Source organism: Leuciscus leuciscus, assembly GCF_965113295.1.
Source record: "Leuciscus leuciscus genome assembly, chromosome: 14".
NCBI classification, from domain to species: Eukaryota; Metazoa; Chordata; class Actinopteri; order Cypriniformes; family Leuciscidae; genus Leuciscus; species Leuciscus leuciscus.
In genome coordinates this window covers 6,418,858-6,439,223 of record NC_138738.1, presented here as the reverse complement: position 1 = coordinate 6,439,223, position 20,366 = coordinate 6,418,858, and the positions used below count along the sequence as shown (strand labels likewise).

General features: G+C 37.7%; 2 protein-coding genes across 3 annotated transcripts in view; both read left to right on the top strand.

Moving 5' to 3' along the window:
* Nucleotides 1-313: 313 nt before the first annotated feature.
* On the top strand, nt 314-13,256 carry rab22a (RAB22A, member RAS oncogene family). Its single transcript, XM_082136602.1, has 7 exons — nt 314-641; nt 1,263-1,342; nt 3,159-3,240; nt 6,334-6,405; nt 6,869-6,975; nt 8,341-8,450; nt 9,675-13,256. Exons 1-7 carry the CDS (start codon nt 606-608, stop codon nt 9,773-9,775), a joined length of 588 nt encoding a protein of 195 aa, XP_081992728.1. The 5' UTR covers nt 314-605; the 3' UTR covers nt 9,776-13,256.
* A 1,037-nt stretch (nt 13,257-14,293) lies between these two features.
* Nucleotides 14,294-20,366, top strand: part of vapb (VAMP (vesicle-associated membrane protein)-associated protein B and C) — a 31,751-nt gene continuing 25,678 nt past the window's right edge. Inside the window, exon 1 of one of the 2 annotated variants that reach the window (XM_082190303.1) lies at nt 14,294-14,584. In XM_082190303.1, coding sequence (XP_082046429.1) covers nt 14,527-14,584 — 58 coding nt within the window. In that variant the 5' untranslated portion in view covers nt 14,294-14,526. The remainder of the gene's footprint in view (nt 14,585-20,366) is intronic. The other variant, XM_082190302.1, reaches the window with a different exon arrangement.

The window sequence follows — 20,366 nt, the reverse complement described above, 5'->3', positions numbered from 1 at the left end:
CTGAAGTGTAAACGCACAGTCATCCAAATAATCATGAACTTGGGTAGCCTACTCATGAAATAACGATAAATTTAAACACAATAGAACATGTAAAAGCAGCCATTTATACCTTTATTTGGCCAATAGGGTTTTATTTAAGCGTTTTTTAATTATTATTTAAGCTTGTAATATATGTTTTTCCACGCTATGACGTAACTACGTTGCAAAAACAGTTTTTAAACGGTTCAATGAAACGAACCGTGCAAAAACAGTTTTTGAACGGTTCATTGAAACGAACCGTTCGAAAGAACCGATTCGCGGGAATGACTTCTCATAACTAGACTCGTCAACCGGAGTTCAAGATGGCGATCAGCGAGCAGCTATTATCGCAACTAATCGATCATTAATATACCATTTCAGGCCTCATATTATAAGAAGCTTTACGCGTTATGTCAGTATTCCACGTCGCCTTTTTATACCATCATAAAGCAGTGGATATCCGACACTAGTGTATAGATAGAGACTGTGTGTGTTTTTTTTTCTTACGTCAAAAAGAAATAGTTGCTGATCAGGTTTATGAAACTATTTGGAATGATTGGGAAGTTTTCATTAGTTTGGAGGTCATCATGTCGCTAAGAGAGTTGAAAGTATGCCTTCTTGGGGTAAGATTTATATTCACTTTTTACGACTCGACGTTGCTATTATGGATTGCAGTTTTGGTGCAATATTTTATGTTTTTATTTATCTTTTGATGATCGATCATAACTGTGTTATTGTATGCAATAACTTGCAATAAAGTGTGTCAGTGGTTTTACCTGTTGTACAAGCTTTGGGGATTTCTTAAGTATTACAGTAACATTTGTGGAATGATGACGTATTTAACCACCCATTCATAAGTGGATAATAAATGTCTAGAGAGTTTTTAAAAAATTGTTCAGTAGATATACATATAGGGTGTATTTACTGCTCAAGGATTTCATTTGACAATGTTTGTACTATTACCCATATTTACACATATATTGACAATAAATGTGTCCTTTTAGTCATGTGATTTGTAAACGGGTAGTTAACATGACATGCCAAGCAGAGTCTGGCAGTGTGACATTCTACACTTCATATAAAAGTAAAAAAATTTGTTTTTATTATATTCAACCCATGTAATATTATCAGAACATTTGACAAAAAACAAATATATACATTTTATTTTTTATTATGGAAAACTGCATCAAAAGTGAATTATGTGTTTAATAATATATAAATGTGATTTTTATCTTGTGTCCTAGGATACAGGAGTTGGAAAGTCAAGTATCGTGTGGAGGTTTGTGGAGGATAGTTTTGATCCCAACATTAATCCCACAATTGGGTAAGCTTACTGCAAAACATGCTTACTGGGAGGTCAAGCTGACTGTGATGCACTGTAAAATAAGAAAAAACCCTGCATGTTTTGAAGGATTTCCACATAGCAAACGCAGCAAGCCGTGACATGCACTGAAATGGAAGATGTTTCTGGCAAAACAAATTGATACTTTGTGTGTTGAAATGTGGTCTGGATTAGAGTCAGAAAGCATTGTATAAAAAAACAAAACAAAAAAAACTTGATGGATTATTTGCTTTAACAATGTTACGATAATAATTCAATCTCTTAAATAAGAAAACAAGATCTGTTAACCAGCATCTGGGACTTCCCTGTTGGTGCTGAGAAGTCTGAATTTAATACAGATTCTCTTTCCTTCAAGTGATTTAATATTCAGCATTGATTGTGTAATGCAAGTTGCATCACAGTGTGTTAAAGATTTAACATGTGACCCCTTTTAATTCAGTTACATAAGTCTAAATTCAATTGACACACATTTCAGGGCTCAACAATAAAGATTTTTCTGCTGTCCCAGTCAGGCCAGTCATTTCTGGGCTAGTCAGACAATGGTAATATTGCTAAAAGGGAGATCATGCTTTTCTAAAGTTCCTAAACTTTAGTTTTCCAAATTCAATAATAGCTGGACATTATGCAGCTATAATTCAACTACTGTGAATCCAAAACACACAGTTTTAATAGACAAAAAATAGGGCTGGGTTAAAAATACTGATTTCTCGATTTTAATGCATTATCATTTTGAAGAACCGATGTTGTTTTCAAATGAGTTTTGTAGTGCGCTTTCCATCCAATAAATTATAATTAGCTTTGTGCTTCGTTACTTCTGATAGGAAACAAAGTCTCAGCTTTCTAATTCTGTCAAATTTATTATGGAATTTTAAACAATAAATACCGTTTTGGCGCTCTTTAATGTGGCATGACAGATTGCTAGCGCCTTCAGTTAAAGCGAAGCCATTCAGTGTCCAAAAACTCATTATGGCAAGCTAGAAAAATAACTCTTGAGAGGAGCATTTTGTTAAATATGCACCATATTGCATATTCATTGTATTTTTACTTAACTTGTTCTTCAATATTTAATGAATGTTATAATGTAATATTCAATGAATGTCATGTTTTTATGACAGCCACCATTTAAATATTTTTTAACATCATTAGAAATGTATTATAATGTTATTATTATAAAAGCTTCTTTAGGCTATGTGTAATTTCAATGTATGTGTAATTTAGCCTTCAAATCATTTTATTTCAGCCTTTAATAAAGTGATACACCAACTAGGGTTCCCTGTATAGTTTACTGCATTAGTTGAGAGATATTTTATTCTTGAGGAAGTTTGTACCTGATAGGCTCCAATTAATCAATATTAAATCTTATTGAATTTCAAGCTTGTAAATCAATAGAATCAAATCATGAAATTTGTGTCAATTCCCAGCCCTAAAGAATATGGTTGCATATTGTTATTTTAACCAATTCTAATTGATGTTTCAATGCATAACAGAAAACCAGATTTTTAAGTAGATAGGGGCATAACAACACATATAAAGAACATTAAACAATTTGTGTGTATCTGCACCTGGCAAGACACTTGTAAACTTTCTAAAGATGTCTATAAGTAGGTCCACATGACACACATTTTCTTATATTGTTAAAAAAATTAATAATTGAAAGTCTTATTGGCAGCTAAATGCATTGTAAAATTTGCCAAAAATATTTAATACATGAGATCTGCAGATGTCTCGGATTCCATGCAGACCTATTTGTATAGTGTGTGCTTAAAATTATTATTGATCATGTGCGTTTTATTTTCAGGGCATCATTTATGACAAAGACTGTGCAGTACCAAAATGAGCTTCACAAATTCCTGATATGGGACACAGCAGGACAAGAAAGGGTAAACACAGCAACAATCACTACACACACACACACTTGGATGACAAACAAGCTGTTTCACTTTTTGTTTTTGCAGTGTCTTTATAGTTCAGGCAGAGGGCAGTATTGCATGCATTCTCTTACTATTATGCAGGCATACATTTGAGCGAGAGAGAGTTTAATGTCGTTTGAAAGGGGCTGGTTTTCTACGTACAGCTTGATACACTCTTCTCTCCCAAAACGTTCTACGTTAGGAGAGACAGCTGAAGAGTACGGATGACATCTCATATTTTGAGATGTTTATCACCGCTCACAATTTAACGGCAGTCTTGAGGCTGTTTGGAATATGATCTCCTCTCATGTTTGTCTGTGATGTTATGTGAAGCTAAATGCAGAATGCCAAGCGGCCCACACAAGCTGTTAGACAAATAGTATCATACCATAGGCCAGATTTACTAACAGCTTGCGCAAGTGCACACCCACTTTTGCGGTTAAAAAACTACTGTCAGGATTTACTAAAGACACGCAGTGAAAAAATTGTGCTGAAAAGGCGTATACAGGGTTATTTTTTGCAAGCTGAACTTATTGCATATGCATTTTGTTCGAGTTTCCCTTTCTGATGCAACATTTATGGAGAAGAGTTTTTAAATGAATCATGCAAGGTTATTTACTGAGGTTTGCGCTATATATTCTGCACTACTTTCTTGGTTAAATGTTACAAATGTGTGGGGTTTGTCACGTTCAGTTCTTTGTTCAAAATATAGACAAGGCCACATATTTCCAATCTTCACTCATATTGTTTTGCCGATATTATAATTTATAACAAAAAACTAAATCTGTCTTAGATATTTGGCTCCCATTGCATATGAAGGTCTGAGAGCATATGGGAAAGCCTCTTTACCCTCATCTGGACTTGTTTAGCGCTTTGATGTATTCCCACCGGTAAAGATGGTGCAAGTTCATCATCGTGGCCTATGAGTGGTTAAAGAGGTCAAGTTTTCTTTGCTTCTCTTTGTTCGGGATGCTCCAGAGCCTGATGGGATGAAATGTTAGGCCTTGTCAGAGATAAGAGTTTGAGAAAAACAACTGAAGCCAGAATCCGTCTCTCTTCCTTCCTCCCTCTTATTGGAAGGGCTCTTTCTTTTTTCTTTTCTAACTTCAAGCTCTATTGTGATTTTTGTGAAGAGAAGACAGTTCTGTCCACAGTTTCCTTACTCCGCCGGGAGCTGTGATCGGGCTTTTCACTGGCTGTCAAGCTCTTGATTAGATAATTATCCGGCACATTGCTTTTTAGAACAGCATTGTAGAAACATGGCTTGTTTTGTACTTGTTTTGATTTAGTGGCTTTGGAGGTGCATTCAATTGATCAAAGGTTATCGTAAAGACTTTTACATTATTGCAAAAAATGTATTTCAAATAAATAATTATAATAAATGTTCCTTGAGCACCAAATCAGGATATTAGAATGATTTCTGATGGATCATGTGACTAAAGACTGATGTAAAGATGCTGAAAATTCAGCTTTGCCATTACAGGAATAAATTACATTTTAAAACACATTAAAAGTACTGTATTTTTGATCAAATAAATGCAGCCTTGGTAAGCATAAGAAACTTATTTTAAGAATCTTATCGACCCCAAACTTTGAACAGTTGAATTTAAAATGGCCGAAAAGAAATTCCATATTATAGCTAGGAAAGTGATTTCACGAGGTCTGTAAAATTGAATAGTCGACTTAACGGCAAGATACGTTTGAAGAGGTAGTGAGTGACTGGAGGAAGTTGGATGAGAGAAAATGCAGGAGGAGAGTTGGAGAGGGACCACACAGTCTGGAATCCTGGGATATGTCTAAGGAGACATCCTGCAATTTTAGTCAAAAGCTAAACTGAAGCGTTTCCTCTTCCTTGTGCTGCAAACTCAGCCAAAAACAGCTATAAATGTGAGAAACCGTGTCAGTCAAACTTGATTTACTACTTTTATTGGCAAAAAAAGCCTTAAAAAATGAAGCATTGCTCTGACCTGTTGACTTAACTAAAATCCAATTTGTATTCAGCATTTTTATAAATTAAATAATAAACTTTGTATCAATTAATGTGTAGAGTATAGTTATAAATAATTGTTAAATAATGAATCTCACTGAGTACTGATTCATTGATCAGCAAAACCAGTTGAGCACCTTAAGCTTTAGGGTCCAAGTGGTTTTGGGTCCTCTGTATATTATTTACAATTTATGTACAATTATGCATTTTGCTGTATTGACTTTTATTGATGGTAAACTGTTAGCAGCTCATGCTGTTAATGAGCACAAACATGTTTGCAGCTCATAACCTTTAACCAAAACTGTAAATTTGCCTAAAAATACTTTACTTTCTAAACTGTATATTTGATTTTAAGATTATTTCACAATCTAACTCACGCCTAAACTTTAGAAAGTATGTTTTTAAAAAAAAAAACCTGGCAGGGTTTCTCATCATGTCTTCTCTCTCTACCCTCTGTCTTAATCATTCATTTTTATAATGCACTTTTCCCCTCTTTTAGGTCTTTTTTTCAGTGGAATGGCATACTGGATCCAGCTTGTTTTTATTAATCAAATCAACCGGGGTCAAACAAACCAACTATGCTATTTTATAATGATTAAACGCTAACAACTTCTGACACGTTGCGCTCATCTTTCCCCTGATGGCTCCCACATGTGTTGATATGCCTTTCTTTGCAGTTCCTGTACTCAAGCTCCCTTGGCTTGTCCGTCTGAAACACAATTTTCCTTTAGGTTTTAACGGTGGCTCACTTCTAGGGTTTTTCACCATGGGTTTCCCTAACCGCTGTCTGTTTGTTCTGTTTGAAAGGAACAAGTTGGAATAACATGCGTTTTGTGTGTGTGTGTGTGTGTGTGTGTTAGAGCAATCCTTTTAATTCAGCATGAAACTCGAAGGAGACCTCCGCCAAAGCGTACAAATTCTTTTAAAGCTCTGAAAATAAGCATATGCAGGTTGAGAGCGGCCGCTCGGCCCCTAAGAAGGGATGTTGGGTTGTTATCAGTCTTGCTCCATTTAAAAAAAAAAGTTTCGGCCATTATTTTTCTCTAACATCTGCATGTTATCTGTTTCGCTCTTAGTTTCGTGCCCTGGCTCCCATGTACTACAGGGGCTCTGCTGCAGCTATCATTGTGTATGACATCACTAAAGAGGTAATGAAACATTTCTTCATTATTACTACACAAATCTCTCTGCTGGTAAAGCTATTAAAGGCATAGTTCACCCCAAAATGAAAGTTCTGTCATCATCTACTCAAATTCATGTCACTCGAACTACGTAAGATCTTTTTTTTCCATGGAACATTAAAGGAGTTATGGGCTGAGGTAAGACTTTCAGTGAGTAGCGGGTTAAATGTCAGTCTGTTCCTCACACAAAGCTATCGTATGGCTTTAGAAGACTTAGTGCACAAGTCATATAGACTACTTTTATTGTGTGTTTTTTTTTTTGCGCTTCCATTCATTTTCAATGAATGGAAGACAGTCTGCTAGGTGACTCTTTTTGTTTTCAACTGAATAAATGTGACCACACAGGTTTCGAGCAACATGAGGGGCAGTAGATGACATAAAAGTTTGCTTGTCATTGCTTGTCTTGAAGATCTCTTCATCTCTCACTTAGGAATCATTCCAGACGTTGAAGAACTGGGTGAAGGAGCTTCGCCAGCACGGACCACCCAACATAGTGGTGGCTATCGCTGGCAACAAATGCGATCTATCTGATGCCAGGTGAATTCCAGCGTCCTTGCCACAAAAGACTTCACATCCTGTCATCTCTATTCAACTTGAAGGGATGCACCCGCAATGGCTGTCAACTCAATTTGACGTCGGGAAAAGACCCACATATTTGCTGTCAACTTGTCTCGACTCATTGAAAACAAGATCGCACACGTACCGTTACCATAAGCATAACTTGTGATGAAAAAGAAATCCACTCTTCAGCGGTCTGTAATTTATCTTTCCACTTTAAATTGCTTCACTCTTCCCACAGGTCCAATGATATGTCTTGGTTCACCATTGCTTTCTTTGGCAGTGTTAGTCAGCTGTCATTGTGGTTGTATTTTACTTCTCGAAACCATAAAGACCGAGACATTGAATCTGAGGAACAGCGTTCGCACCGCAAGCCATTCAGGCAATAAATATCAGGGAAAATTCTTGCAATTGTTCTGTCTGGCACATAAAGCTTAGATATTTCTTTTTCTAGCACAACTGGTGCTGTTCTCGGTGATCCACAGCCGTTATTGTTTCTTTTATATATTTTTTGTTTCAAGTTTAAGAGGTTTGCTCCAAATGCAGAAAAAAACTTGCTTTCAAACACTGTCATCTTGGAAATGTACTTACTGATAACATTACCCCTACTTGTAGATCTTAATAGTATTTTAAATTATATTAATTAAAAGCATAAACTAAAAGCATTACTTTTACTCATACTTGGGGTTAGATATTTTATTGGATGTGCGATTTTTTTATTTGGTGGAGAAAGCGGGCAAAAATCCCATAGTCTTTCACTTTCACCACATATATTTATAGGGCTAGTATGCGACCACTCAGAACACCCTAGCAACCACCCACAACCAACAAAAATCTAGTTGATCGAAATGTTTAAAGAAAACATCACTGCCTTGGCGGTTAATCTAAGAGAGCAAAGCGTCAATGGAAAATTTATCCATTGTCAGTGTGACCGGCCTGATATGTGTAGCACGGGTGCAATCTGATCAGCACCTGTGATCAGGTGACAGGTGCACAGAGAACCAGCACACAAAAGTTTACCTCCAACATGCTGCCCTGTGCTAGTTATACACCACCATCACACAAAAATAAATACATGAGCTTTACAAGGTTCATCCCACTCAGATAATCTCTCACTCAACCACGGTATCTGTTTAAATCCTCCTAGTCTCAAATATCAATAATAATCGTAATAACATGCTACACTTTTTGAGAGTTTTGAAAATATCAGAATTCTTCATTTATGAAACTGATTACCTATTAGTGTGGTATTTCTGCTATTGCTACTGCTCTTTATTACTCACATTTGTTACTCCACTCTCTTATTTCACCCATTTTCTGTTGCTTTGTCCTTTTGTTTTCCAGAGAGGTTTCAGAGAAAGATGCCAAGGACTATGCTGACTCCATTCATGCCATATTTGTTGAAACCAGTGCCAAAAATGCAATTAACATCAATGAAGTCTTCATTCAAATAAGTGAGTATAATATTAACTAGTCATTATCAGTGCATTGTGTCATTATTAAGGCCAATTTAACAAACAATCTAGAAGCACTCATTCAGAGCCCTGTGATTTTCAATGTTATCATCTTCTCTAGATTGAGCTTGATCACAGGCAGCTTTGGTTTTAATAAATGCTGTTTATTGCAACACCATTTATTATTAAAATGATAATGAATGCATGATCTATAATTGATCCTGATGGTGGTGAGAATAGTGCTTCTGTGGATACTTGTTCTCGCCACTTGGACCCAGGGCAGTGGATGGGTTACAGTGGATACAGATCTTTTACCATGGATCTTGGCAGTTGCCCCGTCAAGGAACACGCGTGACACCATGCTTGTGACTTTTGTAGAGGCACTGAAATGGCAAATCATTTTTGCTTTTTTTTTCTCATGCATTTTATTGTCAATTGCTGCGTTTACATGGACCCTAATAACCCGGACTAGTAGCACAGTCAGAATAAAAAAGTCACATGTAACCACATCAGAATAAATTGGCCAATCCGATTAAAATTTCATTCAGATTGAATGTGGTGGTTTAAACATTTTGTGATCCGATTGAGATGACATGTAAACACTTAATCGGATTGAAACCTGAAACTGGAAAGTACTGCACATGGTCAATGATGTAGAAATGGCGTAATGACGTATGATGCGCGGAATGAGCTGTTGTTGTTGAATAAAGTGTCATAATAGTGACTGTTGTGTCATTCTAAAATTCTTCTTCCACTCATCGTCTTTGAAGTGGAGCAGGACAACGTCCCACCAGTCCTTGTTTCAGACTCTCATCCACAGGCGCCTTGTTTTGGGCGGGGAAAGGGGAGTTTTTACTGCTTAATAAGCAGCACGGCACAACGGTTCATGTGCTCACGTCTCCTAATTAGGACCCGAAATAGATAAATACTAAGTCTTCTCTTTAAAACAAAGAAAAGATGCAATATAGAAGAATTGTTAGTATGACCAAACAGCGGGAAACTATATTTGTGCAGTGTGAGCATGTCAAAAAATCAATTCCGATTTAAAGCTTGTGACATATTATCGCCCACATTAACACAATCATTTCATTTAGCGTTCATGTAAACACTAAGATCGGATTTATCAATCAGAATGAATTAATTCCGATTGAAACAAAAGGTGTCCATGTAAACGTAACTAATGTCATTATGCTCCTTTTCATTTTTATTTCATTTCCTTTATAGGTCAAAGGATCCCGGTTATAGATGCAGATGGGTCTGCAGTAAAGGGCTTCAAACTTCGTCGTCAACCATCAGAGTCGACCAGGGAACGTACTTGCTGCTGACGCAGTCGTAAACAGTTTGGCCAGACCCTCTCCAGCCTCAGTTTCTTTCTATTAGTAAACAAGGAGAATAGCAAATGAAGAATGTGATATTACAGGGGAAGTTACGGAACTTCCTTTTGGAGCCAAATAAGAAGTTCTGTTAGTAATGGAATGAGATTAATAGTCTGAATCCCAATGCAATGGTCACTTCTTTGAAAAAAGACGCTCTTCAGCCCCCGTTCAAATGTCCTTTGGGATCCATTTCTGTTCTAGATTACTGGCCAAAATCAGACAGCAAAGAAACAGATCAACAGATCAGATACTGTCCTGTCTTGCTCTCTCTCTCTCTCTCTCTCACACTCTCTCACTTTCTCTCTCGTTCATTCTTGCAAAAACCTCTGCCAAACTCTGAAGTTTTCAAGTAAAGCTATTCTCTGTCCGTCTGTACATTTGAAGAGTTTCAGCACTCCAAATGCAAGCAACACAGCTTTCTTGTCTCACTATTTTTGCACATCTTTGATATATATGCTAAAAAATATATATATATAAATGGGCGAATCTCATGAAACCTGTCATAAACATATCCAGGTCACATTTCACTCAAATCAAATGAAAAAGAAAACCTGAAATCATATTTTGCAAGTCAATTTAAAGTCTGTTGTTAGGACTATTTTTTAATGCTCCTAAAAATAGACCTCATTATATTTTTCTTGTGATTTTGGGGGTAAAATGTGACATGAGATTTACTCAAACCCATATTTCATATTGACTATTATATAAATATCAGTGTTGTATTCCTGTTGCATAGGATATAAAGCTGTATGCGCTTCTGTCTTTCCTATATTTCGAATTGGAAAAAAATCTAATTGAATTCAGTGGTAGTACTAAAAATACATATAACTCTGGGATTTTATGGTTCAATGATAATAAGCATTGACAAGAGATTTCTGAGCCTTGGCCATTTTGAGATGAGTTAATGAAGTTATATTTGAAGTTATATATGAAGAATGTGCCAAATCTTTGCAATTTTTGTAATCCTGTAAAAAAAAATGTGTGACATAGTAGCGATCCTGTAGTAGCAGCTTGGTCAGTGATGTTGATGCATGAGTTCAACACAACCATCTGCATATTTTATCCATTTGCAAGTCGAGATAACAATAGTAACACGTTTTTTGCTCCAATTTGCCACATCATCTGTTGCCAGATTTCTAGCTTCAGATCCAGTCTGTTCTTGGACTAATAAGCAGTTGGAATAGACTTTTATGTTTTACAGTGTCTGACCATTGTTACTGCTTGCAGTGCATAATCAGGGCATTAGTGAAGTTCAACCCTCACGCTTTGAGAGAAAGTTGGCCAGTCTTCTAGAATGCCAACAAGAATAGCCGTTTCAAAGTGTTAGATGTGATAACTATTCCATCTGTTCGCATGTTTTCCATATCAGAACTTTAACGTTAGTGGGAAGGAGCCAAATGCAGGAATTTTGTATACGGTGCGCTTTAGGCTTTTGTCCAGGACTTTGTGAAGTGTGCAGTATGTCCAAATAGTTTCTGAAATTGCATTTTAACCATTTGTGTTAGTTGGCAGTTGGTCTCCTCAGCTCCCTTGCTGGTCTTTTTCATTATTTTTTTTATTTTTTTTTTACTGGATTGAGTGATTTTGAGAGGTCTTGCCAAATGCCCTAATTGTCTCGTAAACATTTTTCATCTTTCTCATTCTTTCACTGAATAACTTTTTGGCCTGCTCATCCAACATGCTTTTACCATCTGGACAGGGATAAAAAAGGAGCGTATCTGGAAACTAATCTTGTTTTAGAAAGAGCAAGATGTCTAATCTCTTCATCTTTAAAAAAAAAAAAAAAAAAAAAAACACAAGCAAAGGGAAGTAATTATACCACATATTCTTCTTTGAATTGACCCCAAATGAAATAACTCTTCTTTGCTGTCACTCAATTTTTCAGCCTAAATATTTTTTCAAGAGATCTGGCGTCAGTTTCATTGAAGAAACAAAAAGTCTTATTTTTTGACAATCTGAGAAACTTACCTTTAAAAGATTTGGATTAATGAACACTATTCGTTCAAGAGCAATGTGGTTGAGTGGCTCTTTTTCTACACATTTACCATTTAAGTTTATTCAGCCAAAATGTAAGATTATCTGTTATAATTTTGCATTTGTGAATATAGAATAAATATGTTATGATTTATCAACTGAATACCCACAATGACAAAGTTTTATGTACTTAAAATGGGATTCATCTAAATGTACACATCAGTATAACACGTGACACCATCTGTTGTTTTTAGAAGTTAGTATGTGGCTTTTGATGGTACTTTAAAAAAAAAAAAGTCATGGATATTATTACATGTGCTTTTGACATTATTGGCATATTGGAGTCATAGAATGTGTTTAGTGGATCAGAATGGATATTATGGGCAATCTTGAGTTCCAGTTCCCGTCCTTTATCCTGTGATCCTATATGCAGTGCTGCCAACGCGCTATGATGTTTTCAGGAATTCACAAGTGCAATAATAATACTTTTCCCCTCCAAAATATGTGCTGTCAGTAATAATAGCAGAGAGATTTATAGACTTATTACAGTAATTGTAGTTAATCCATGAATTTTAGCGCAACAATATTTTCCTTTAGAAGACTTGTTAAATTAAAAAAGGGCACATTTGGAACAATTCTTAAGGGGAAAAAATGCACTTTTTCGAAATTCCTGTGTGTCTTTCGTCCTAGTTGAAACAACTTGAAAAATGACAGTCCTAAGCATTCACTATTGATGTTTACACAGAAAAAATCATTCAAATTGATTCTTTTATTTTCTTTCTCTCATGTCAAACTTAATTGAAGAAGGAAACAGCTCAACTAATGTCACATTATTAAACTCACTGAAGGGCCTTTACAATGTATGGAAATGCATTGCTCGCTCTAAATGTTGTAGAGCAGCTGTTTGTTTGTCTTGTACAAAGCCTGTGATCCACAGTGAGACCAAATGTCTAATTTAGTCCTCTTGAAGTTCTTGAATTCCTGGCCAATTGGAAAGGACTTTCTGAATTGCTTGTCCCTCTTGCTGGGGAGCACAGGCTTTGCATTAATGCCTTTGAATGGAACTACATGCCTGAGTCGGTCGGACCGGATAATATGCCGTCTGGTGTGGTTTGCAGTGGTGTTTAGGTGGAAGAACCGAGCCAACAGTCTTGGGCTGGCCCTAAGAAAGTTGTGAAATTCTCGTTATGTACTTTACGTCCTTGTATATACCACACATTGGATGAATTCTGTAAATTAATTGATATAGGCAATGTTACTTTACCACTTACCATTGTAATTCAGTATTTACAAAAGTAATTTAACCTAATCATTAATTGTTTTTGCCATTTAGCTTGTCTCTTTTATTGTTTTGTCATGCAAAGAAGGCTTGAAAATAACATTTGTTTGTTCATTTGTGAATGTGCAAAAGGGAAATGTTTAGCTCTTTATTAGTAATAAAATTATACAAAATCCATTTTGATTTTTATGCTTAATCAACATAGGCCTACACATTGAGTTTGTTTGGTTTGTAGCTGAGACAAGTTACTCCTAATTCTTATTTTTAGTTAGGAATCAGTTCAGAGAGGGATTGAGAATCTGTTCGCAGCAGTGCTAGTTTCTCCTGCACTCCCATGGGCTATATATATACATATGACACCTGTGGTATGTGTCTCCTTTGGCAGGGGGTCCCTGCTGATCTTTTAATTGTGCTGAGGAAAGTAAAACGGTCCTCCAAGAGCTTGTATTCAACTGCCAAACTGAGCATAAATTAGCTCAACCACATGCAAGTACGACAATTCTAGAATCTTGGCTGAGGATAAAGTAATTCATGTTCATTCTTAGATATTCAGTTGGATTACTACTATATACTGCTTTTGAAGAACAGATTTAGATTTTCTCCTCTAACATAATTTTTTTTTTTCATACAATCCTTACAATGTTTAACCATTTAAAAAAAATCTTTCTCAAATCTACACAGCCCAAATACTCTTCTTACAGAAATATATATATAAAAATTTGGTAGTTTGTTAAATAATATTATTAATATATAATTACAATCTTTTTAATTATAAAAAGTATTTCTATTCTTGCAGTGCCATTTGTTTAGGTAGCCTACAAACATTCCATGTCAATGAGCCATGTCATAAGGCTCATTGAATATATAATTATACAAAAATGTATGAAATACTATATATATATATTAGGGTATATATTAAAAACAGTTTTAAATTATATATAGGCCTAATATATTATAATAAAAAACTTTTTAGTTATAAAAATGCTAGCATTTTCTTCAGTGGTCATTGCATGTTAATATAACAAATGCACTTACTGTTCATATAACAGTGCAAAGTTACCGTAACATTTTCATAAGATGGTTCATGACAGATGACCCATAAAGACAGCCCACCCCCTCCCTCATTCTACTACACCCTTCTCCTCACAATCACATCAGTGAGTCGCCACTACTGAGTACTGCAGGGGCAGTGACGTCACGGCCAGCCTCTCTCTCTCTCTCTCTCTCTCTCTCTCTCTCTCCCACACACAGTCCCTTCCTGCTGCATCACAACAGTCGCTAGTGGATCGGGTAACTGAGCTATTTCCACTGCCTTGTGGAGTTTTTATTTCAAATAAATGTAACAGAAGTCCTCATCGACTAACAGCCTCAACCGTCAAGCCCGTCACCGTCAGTCCGAGCGGACGTCAGCGCAGCCAGTCTGAACGCGTTTCAAGCGCAGTGGGAGATGGCCAGGCCAGAGCAGGTCCTGCTTCTAGAACCGCAGCACGAACTGAGGTTCCGAGGTGAGTGGAGAGACTGACACAGCCGTGGACGAGCGCCTGTATAACGCCCAACACGAAGAGGGAGGGTCATTTTTTAGGGGGTTAAGGGCAGAAAGAGGCGGTGAGATGGCGTTTCTGACAGGCCTCAATCCTTGTAGTAATAATGATAATATGGCGCAGCGCCGTAATGATAAATCGCTCCAAACTGATTAGAATGACATCAAACGTCTTTCACAGGGAGTAGATTAAGTGCTGACGAGGTTTACCAGAAGACTGACTAGCACGTTAGCTCGTGCTAGCCTGTTTAGGCCTTAAAATACAGGCTCTACTGGTGGGCTGGTTAATTCGGTTAGTATGAAGCAGTTCAGTGTTGCCATGTTCGCTTATTATTAACGACGTTGCGTTTTTTTCTTTTCTTCAAAAAAATGGGCTGTTGCTTTTATTATAGTCTTATTTACAGCAGGGTATATTTGCTTGTTAATGTTTCGCCTACTTGCATACAAAGTGTGTATGTCGTTATTTAGTGTTATATTTCTCTGATTGAATGACCGCTGTGAGTGAGCTGTCAAGGCGAGCGCTCATTTCTCCTCGTGTTCAGATGATCAGAAGGAGAAATGGTGCCTTTCGTAAGCATGAAGAACTGGGCCGCTTATTTTGACTTCTTTCGATATGGCAAGTCGATTATTTTTGGCTTATTTTTTCAGAACAAGTCGCATATTTTCCTAGCGAAATCTGGCAACACTGACAACAACCTACCTTGATGCTGCTTCCAGTCAGGAAGTCAATGGCACCATTGAAAAGACACCTGTACTATTACTCCACCTGACATGGATATACAGTGGATAATAATTATGTCGTAAACAAACTTATTTAGGTATTTTTGTGATGATAGGTTGCCATGTTGTAGACTTTTAAGGTTTGGGGCTTTTAGTCTAATGTAAGTTTATAAATTTGATGTTTACAGAATTTCAGGGTTCATTTCATGGACTGGAAACACTAATTACTGTCGACAGGAGACCAATGCTATATTGTTGTATGTTTACATTAGCATACTATTTATTAAAACCAATAAGAATGCTGTGGAGGCACTGACACCTCCCATGTGACCACCCTTAGTCAACAGGCTCCAATCTTGTTTTGTTCCTAAAATCTTCTTTTGTGTTCCATACTAGTAAAAGTCATACAGGTTTGGATTGGAATGGTGTAAGGGTGAGTGAATGATGACAGGATTATCATTGGTGGACTACTATCCCTTTAAGGAGCTCAATGAAAGTGCATTGAGCTCAACTTTAACATTTACATTTATGCATTTGGCTGTCACTTTAATCCAAAGCAGCTGGTATTGGAATCAAGCTATACATATCAGTTAATGCATTTGCTGGGAATGGGCAAAAGAGCGTTTGCCTCCCTCTGAAACGTTATTTGCTAAAAAGTGATATTTCAAAATAATATCACACCGACTGATTTCCTAAAAGATTCTCTAATGTTAAAGTTTTGGCAAATCAACTTGCAATATCAGTGAAACCGCATTCCTTCTTTAGTCACCCTACCTCAGGCATATTTAAATTTTTTGTAAACTGTCAGGACACACCTTTTGAATTGTCTGGAGTTAACCAGGGACATTTTGTAAACCTATTTAATGTTGTTATTGCTTGTGATGTCATGTCTTTAGTTCATTGTTTAGTAAGTGCTTTAAAGGTGACATATTATACCCCTTTTCACAAGATGTATTATAAATCTGGTGTCCCCAGAATGTGTCTGGGTGTGTCATTTTTGGGTGTGACCAAAATCGCGCCGGTTTTGTGTGTGTCCCTTTAAATGCAAATGAGCTGCTGCTCCCCTCCCCGTTCAGAAGAGGGCCGATCCTTTACACGATCTTCAGATACTCCGGGAATAACAAAGAATTTCAGTCAAATCTCAGAAATAACCCGTAGCGGAGTGCAGCCTTAGAGAGAGACTCAGTAAGAGATTGTAACTTTTAGTGGATACATGTATGTATCGGTTAGTGGATACTAGGGGTGGCACGGTTCACAAAACCCACGGTTCGGTTCGTATCACGGTTTTAGGGTCACGGTTTTCGGTTCTGTACGGTTCTTGTTGTTGTTTTTTCTTTTAATCTTTAACACTCCAAAAATTTACTTCAGCATATGATATATAGCTGAATTATCTAATTATTAATTAATTTATTTCATAAATGGGGTGTGTTTGCAAAACGCAGCTTCTCATTTCCCGTGGGCTGTGTCGGACAGTTATTTGTCACCACTTTTTGCCAGGGTTGATATTATGTCCCAGCACGGATGTACCAATACAAATAAATAAAACATTTCCAGTTAACTAGCAAAGTATTCGTTTCGTTCGTTTGTTAAATAAGAAGCAATCTAGCGCTGAAATGTGTTTTTTTTAATCAAGTGATCAAAGTGCTCGTTGCCGTTGCGATCAGTGGCGCTGATACAGTGTTCTCGTGGCTCGCGCACACACCGCAGCGGCCGCACATTCTTCACTCAGACGCGCGCTTCAGTCCGTTGAGGAGACTCTAGGCTACTCTATTCGTTCCGATGAAATCACAAAACAAAATTCATACAAATCTGTCCCTGCTTGATATACAACCGCTGATAAACATAATCGGTTTTGATGAAAAAGAAAAATATAAACGAGTGCAGATTAGAACTCAGAACCTTTGACACGCTTGGCAAGTTCTGCCACTGGACCATTAAAGTACATACCGGTACGTGGAACAGTCGATCTATGTAGCCTATTTATTCACGTGAAAAAAACAACATATAGCCTAGTGGAGTTGATCTCATTAAATGTCTAAGTAAACCCAGTGTACTATTTAAATCGATTGCTGGACATTGTAATGTTATTCTACATTTGTCTGATTTATGATTTAGCATTGTATTAGCAGTAGCACGGGCACAAGGCTACATTGCGCATGCGTCGAACCGTGCGAACCGCGCGACGCACACACGCACCGAACCGAGACAAGCGAACCGAACGGTTCGGATGTTTTTTCATGTACCGTGCCACCCCTAGTGGATACATGTATGTAGTTGTTGTGGAGTTACATTGATCAATCTCATCGACTTGCATGTACTGTCATGTTTAACTTTTACACAAGTTGACAGTTCCCTGAGGTCTTCATAAGACAGCTGTGACATCTTTTGATCCAATAGTGTTCAGTGCTCGTCTGTCCAGCAACGACAGAACAGTTTGCATGCTTTGCTCGAACGTTTGCCATTGCGTTAGAACTGGTTACACTGTTGTCGCTTGAGAAAACCAAACGGCGGCGCCGTGGGTGGAAACGTGCAGATTAAGGGGCGGAAATATTATAATAAGATCCCCTTCCTACTTCAGAAGGGCAGCGAAATCTGATCGGCCTAATTTTTGACATGCTTGCAGAGAAAGGCTTACCGAAATAAAGTTACTGGGTTGTCACTAGTGATGCTCCGATTGATCGGCCGCCGATCATGATCGGCCGATATTGGCAAAAAATAGCTTGATCGGCAACCCCCAAAAGCGCCGATCAAAAAAGCCGATCACGTGACGTAAATAACTCGCGCAACTTTTCCGCATGCGCGGCAACACAACAGTAGAGCAGAGCTTGCTTAACAGTGGCAAAATTAGTTCTCCTATGACGGCAATTCAATGGCAATTATAAACGAGCGCACAACTGATGCTGGCGCGCGCGGTAAATGACATTCGCGAGAGGATGACAGATCTACGCGCGAGGAAACGGGAACTCGTGAGCTCATTCAAACCCTGCGCGGGCGCATGACATCTCTGCCCTCGCGCGCGCGCATGATCATTCCCCACACTCTCGCGCTTGATCTCCTCTCGCCTGATGATTTTGCTCGCTCGAACACTTTTATTTTTGGCAGTCGAGGGGCGGGACTTACTGTTTTAATAACCTCAAATGTCATTGTCATTATTTTATTTTTTGGATCTGATGTAGTTAGTTCCTCAACTACATCCATTGTAGTCTGCCTGACCCCTCTTTGTTTTGAAAAATTATACTGTGCCTTATTTGGAAAAGGTGGCCTACAGTAGCCTTATGTTATCTTGTTTTCTAACTACAATTAAATAAATATTGGTGGTTCTTCAAGATTTTCTTGACTCTATCATATTTCCATTCTGTGATCGGCAATCGGCAGATCATGATTTTGGTGATCGGTAATCGGTGATCGGCCCCAAAAATGCTGATCGGAGCATCACTAGTTGTCACTTTTCACGTTGTCAGGGTTGATAGATGCACAGGAGGAGACCCTATTATAGCACTTAAACACGGGAAAAGTCAGATTTTCATGATATGTCATGTATTTCTCACACAATAATTTCGTCTGTTAGTATAAGATTTTAGACCATAAACACATCAGACTACAGTGTTTCCTCTAGGATTTTTTCCAGCTGTGGTGGCAGGACCATTTCCCCAGGGGGAGGGGGCGTCACCAATGAGTAATATCCCCACGGGCCACGCCCCCTTGCCCCAGGTGTTTAAACCTCCCCATAGTATTATAATATGAATTGAATGGCTCCAATTTAGAGCGGCAAAGCGAATATGCGCATCCCGTGCGCAGAATGATGCACTTGAAGCAACGTGAAGTCACAGCATGCAGCGCTTCGCATTGAAAAGTTTAGTGTATTATATCTATGCAACAGTTTATTAAGCCTTTTCTTTTAATAGTTTAAAATTACAGTTACAGTGCACATGAAGAACAATTCATAGTGCTCTCTACTCCAGTGCTGTAATCTAACAGACACCCGAGAGAAAGGAATATGATTTAGAACGCGCAATAAACTCCAGCAAGATAGTCATTTTATGCAAACCATAGACCTTTATCTACAAATAAAGTATAATAATGGGAACATTGATTTTGGAGAGAGTGTCATCGTGCTACTGTCGTAACCGAACGCGACGCGCTGTTTGAATGCTGAATGGAGAATGACTGAGGAGAGATGAGTTTCCGTTAACTTTAACTTAACGACTTAAATATAAATTATGCTATTGAATGACTTTAGAAGTCTTGGAATATAGTGCACGAAAACTTTATGGTGCTTTACAATGTTTTTTATGCCTTTAGTGGGGCTTAACAATAACACAATAGTATGCACAATATCGGACCTCACTGAGAAGCTGCAGCCGTGGCGGGATGATTTTTGGTGTGGCGGACCACCACGACAGAATGAATGTAGCGGAAACACTGGACTACACGTTGCTTGCTGTCTTTAGTGATGTGCGTAACGTCATCAAAAAGGCTGAACTAGCAACTGGAAACAAGAGCGTTGTAGGAAACTCAGAAGCGAAGACCAGGAGACTTGGTTGTATCTTCAGCTGGAATCTTTATTGAGAACACGAGCTGTCGGTTGCTGCAGTCATCAAGTCTGACTAAGGGAACTTTACATGGTATCTTATAGGCATTCAGTGGGCAGTCCTTAAAGGTGCTGACAGCCCTTAAAAGTGTTGACCTTACACACAGCCTTAGAGATGACCACTAAATCGAATCATCTAAAGACAATAGAGGCAATTTCCCCCTTCTGAAGATAATGGTACCCCCCAAATTGTATAAACATCACATGGTCACAAGAACTAAGACTATGTAATCATTTACACATAGTTTGACTCTCAGCAGGAAGATCAAAGACTGACAAAACCCCTTCAATGGAAACTATATTGAATCTAATCAGTAAATTGATGCCATCATGTTCACCTTGAATGCCCAATACAGTTTAGTTCACCTTAGTTTTTCATGTGATGTTATGTAAGGATGTAGGATCAGCAGATCTTAAACATATTCTTAAATTTGTA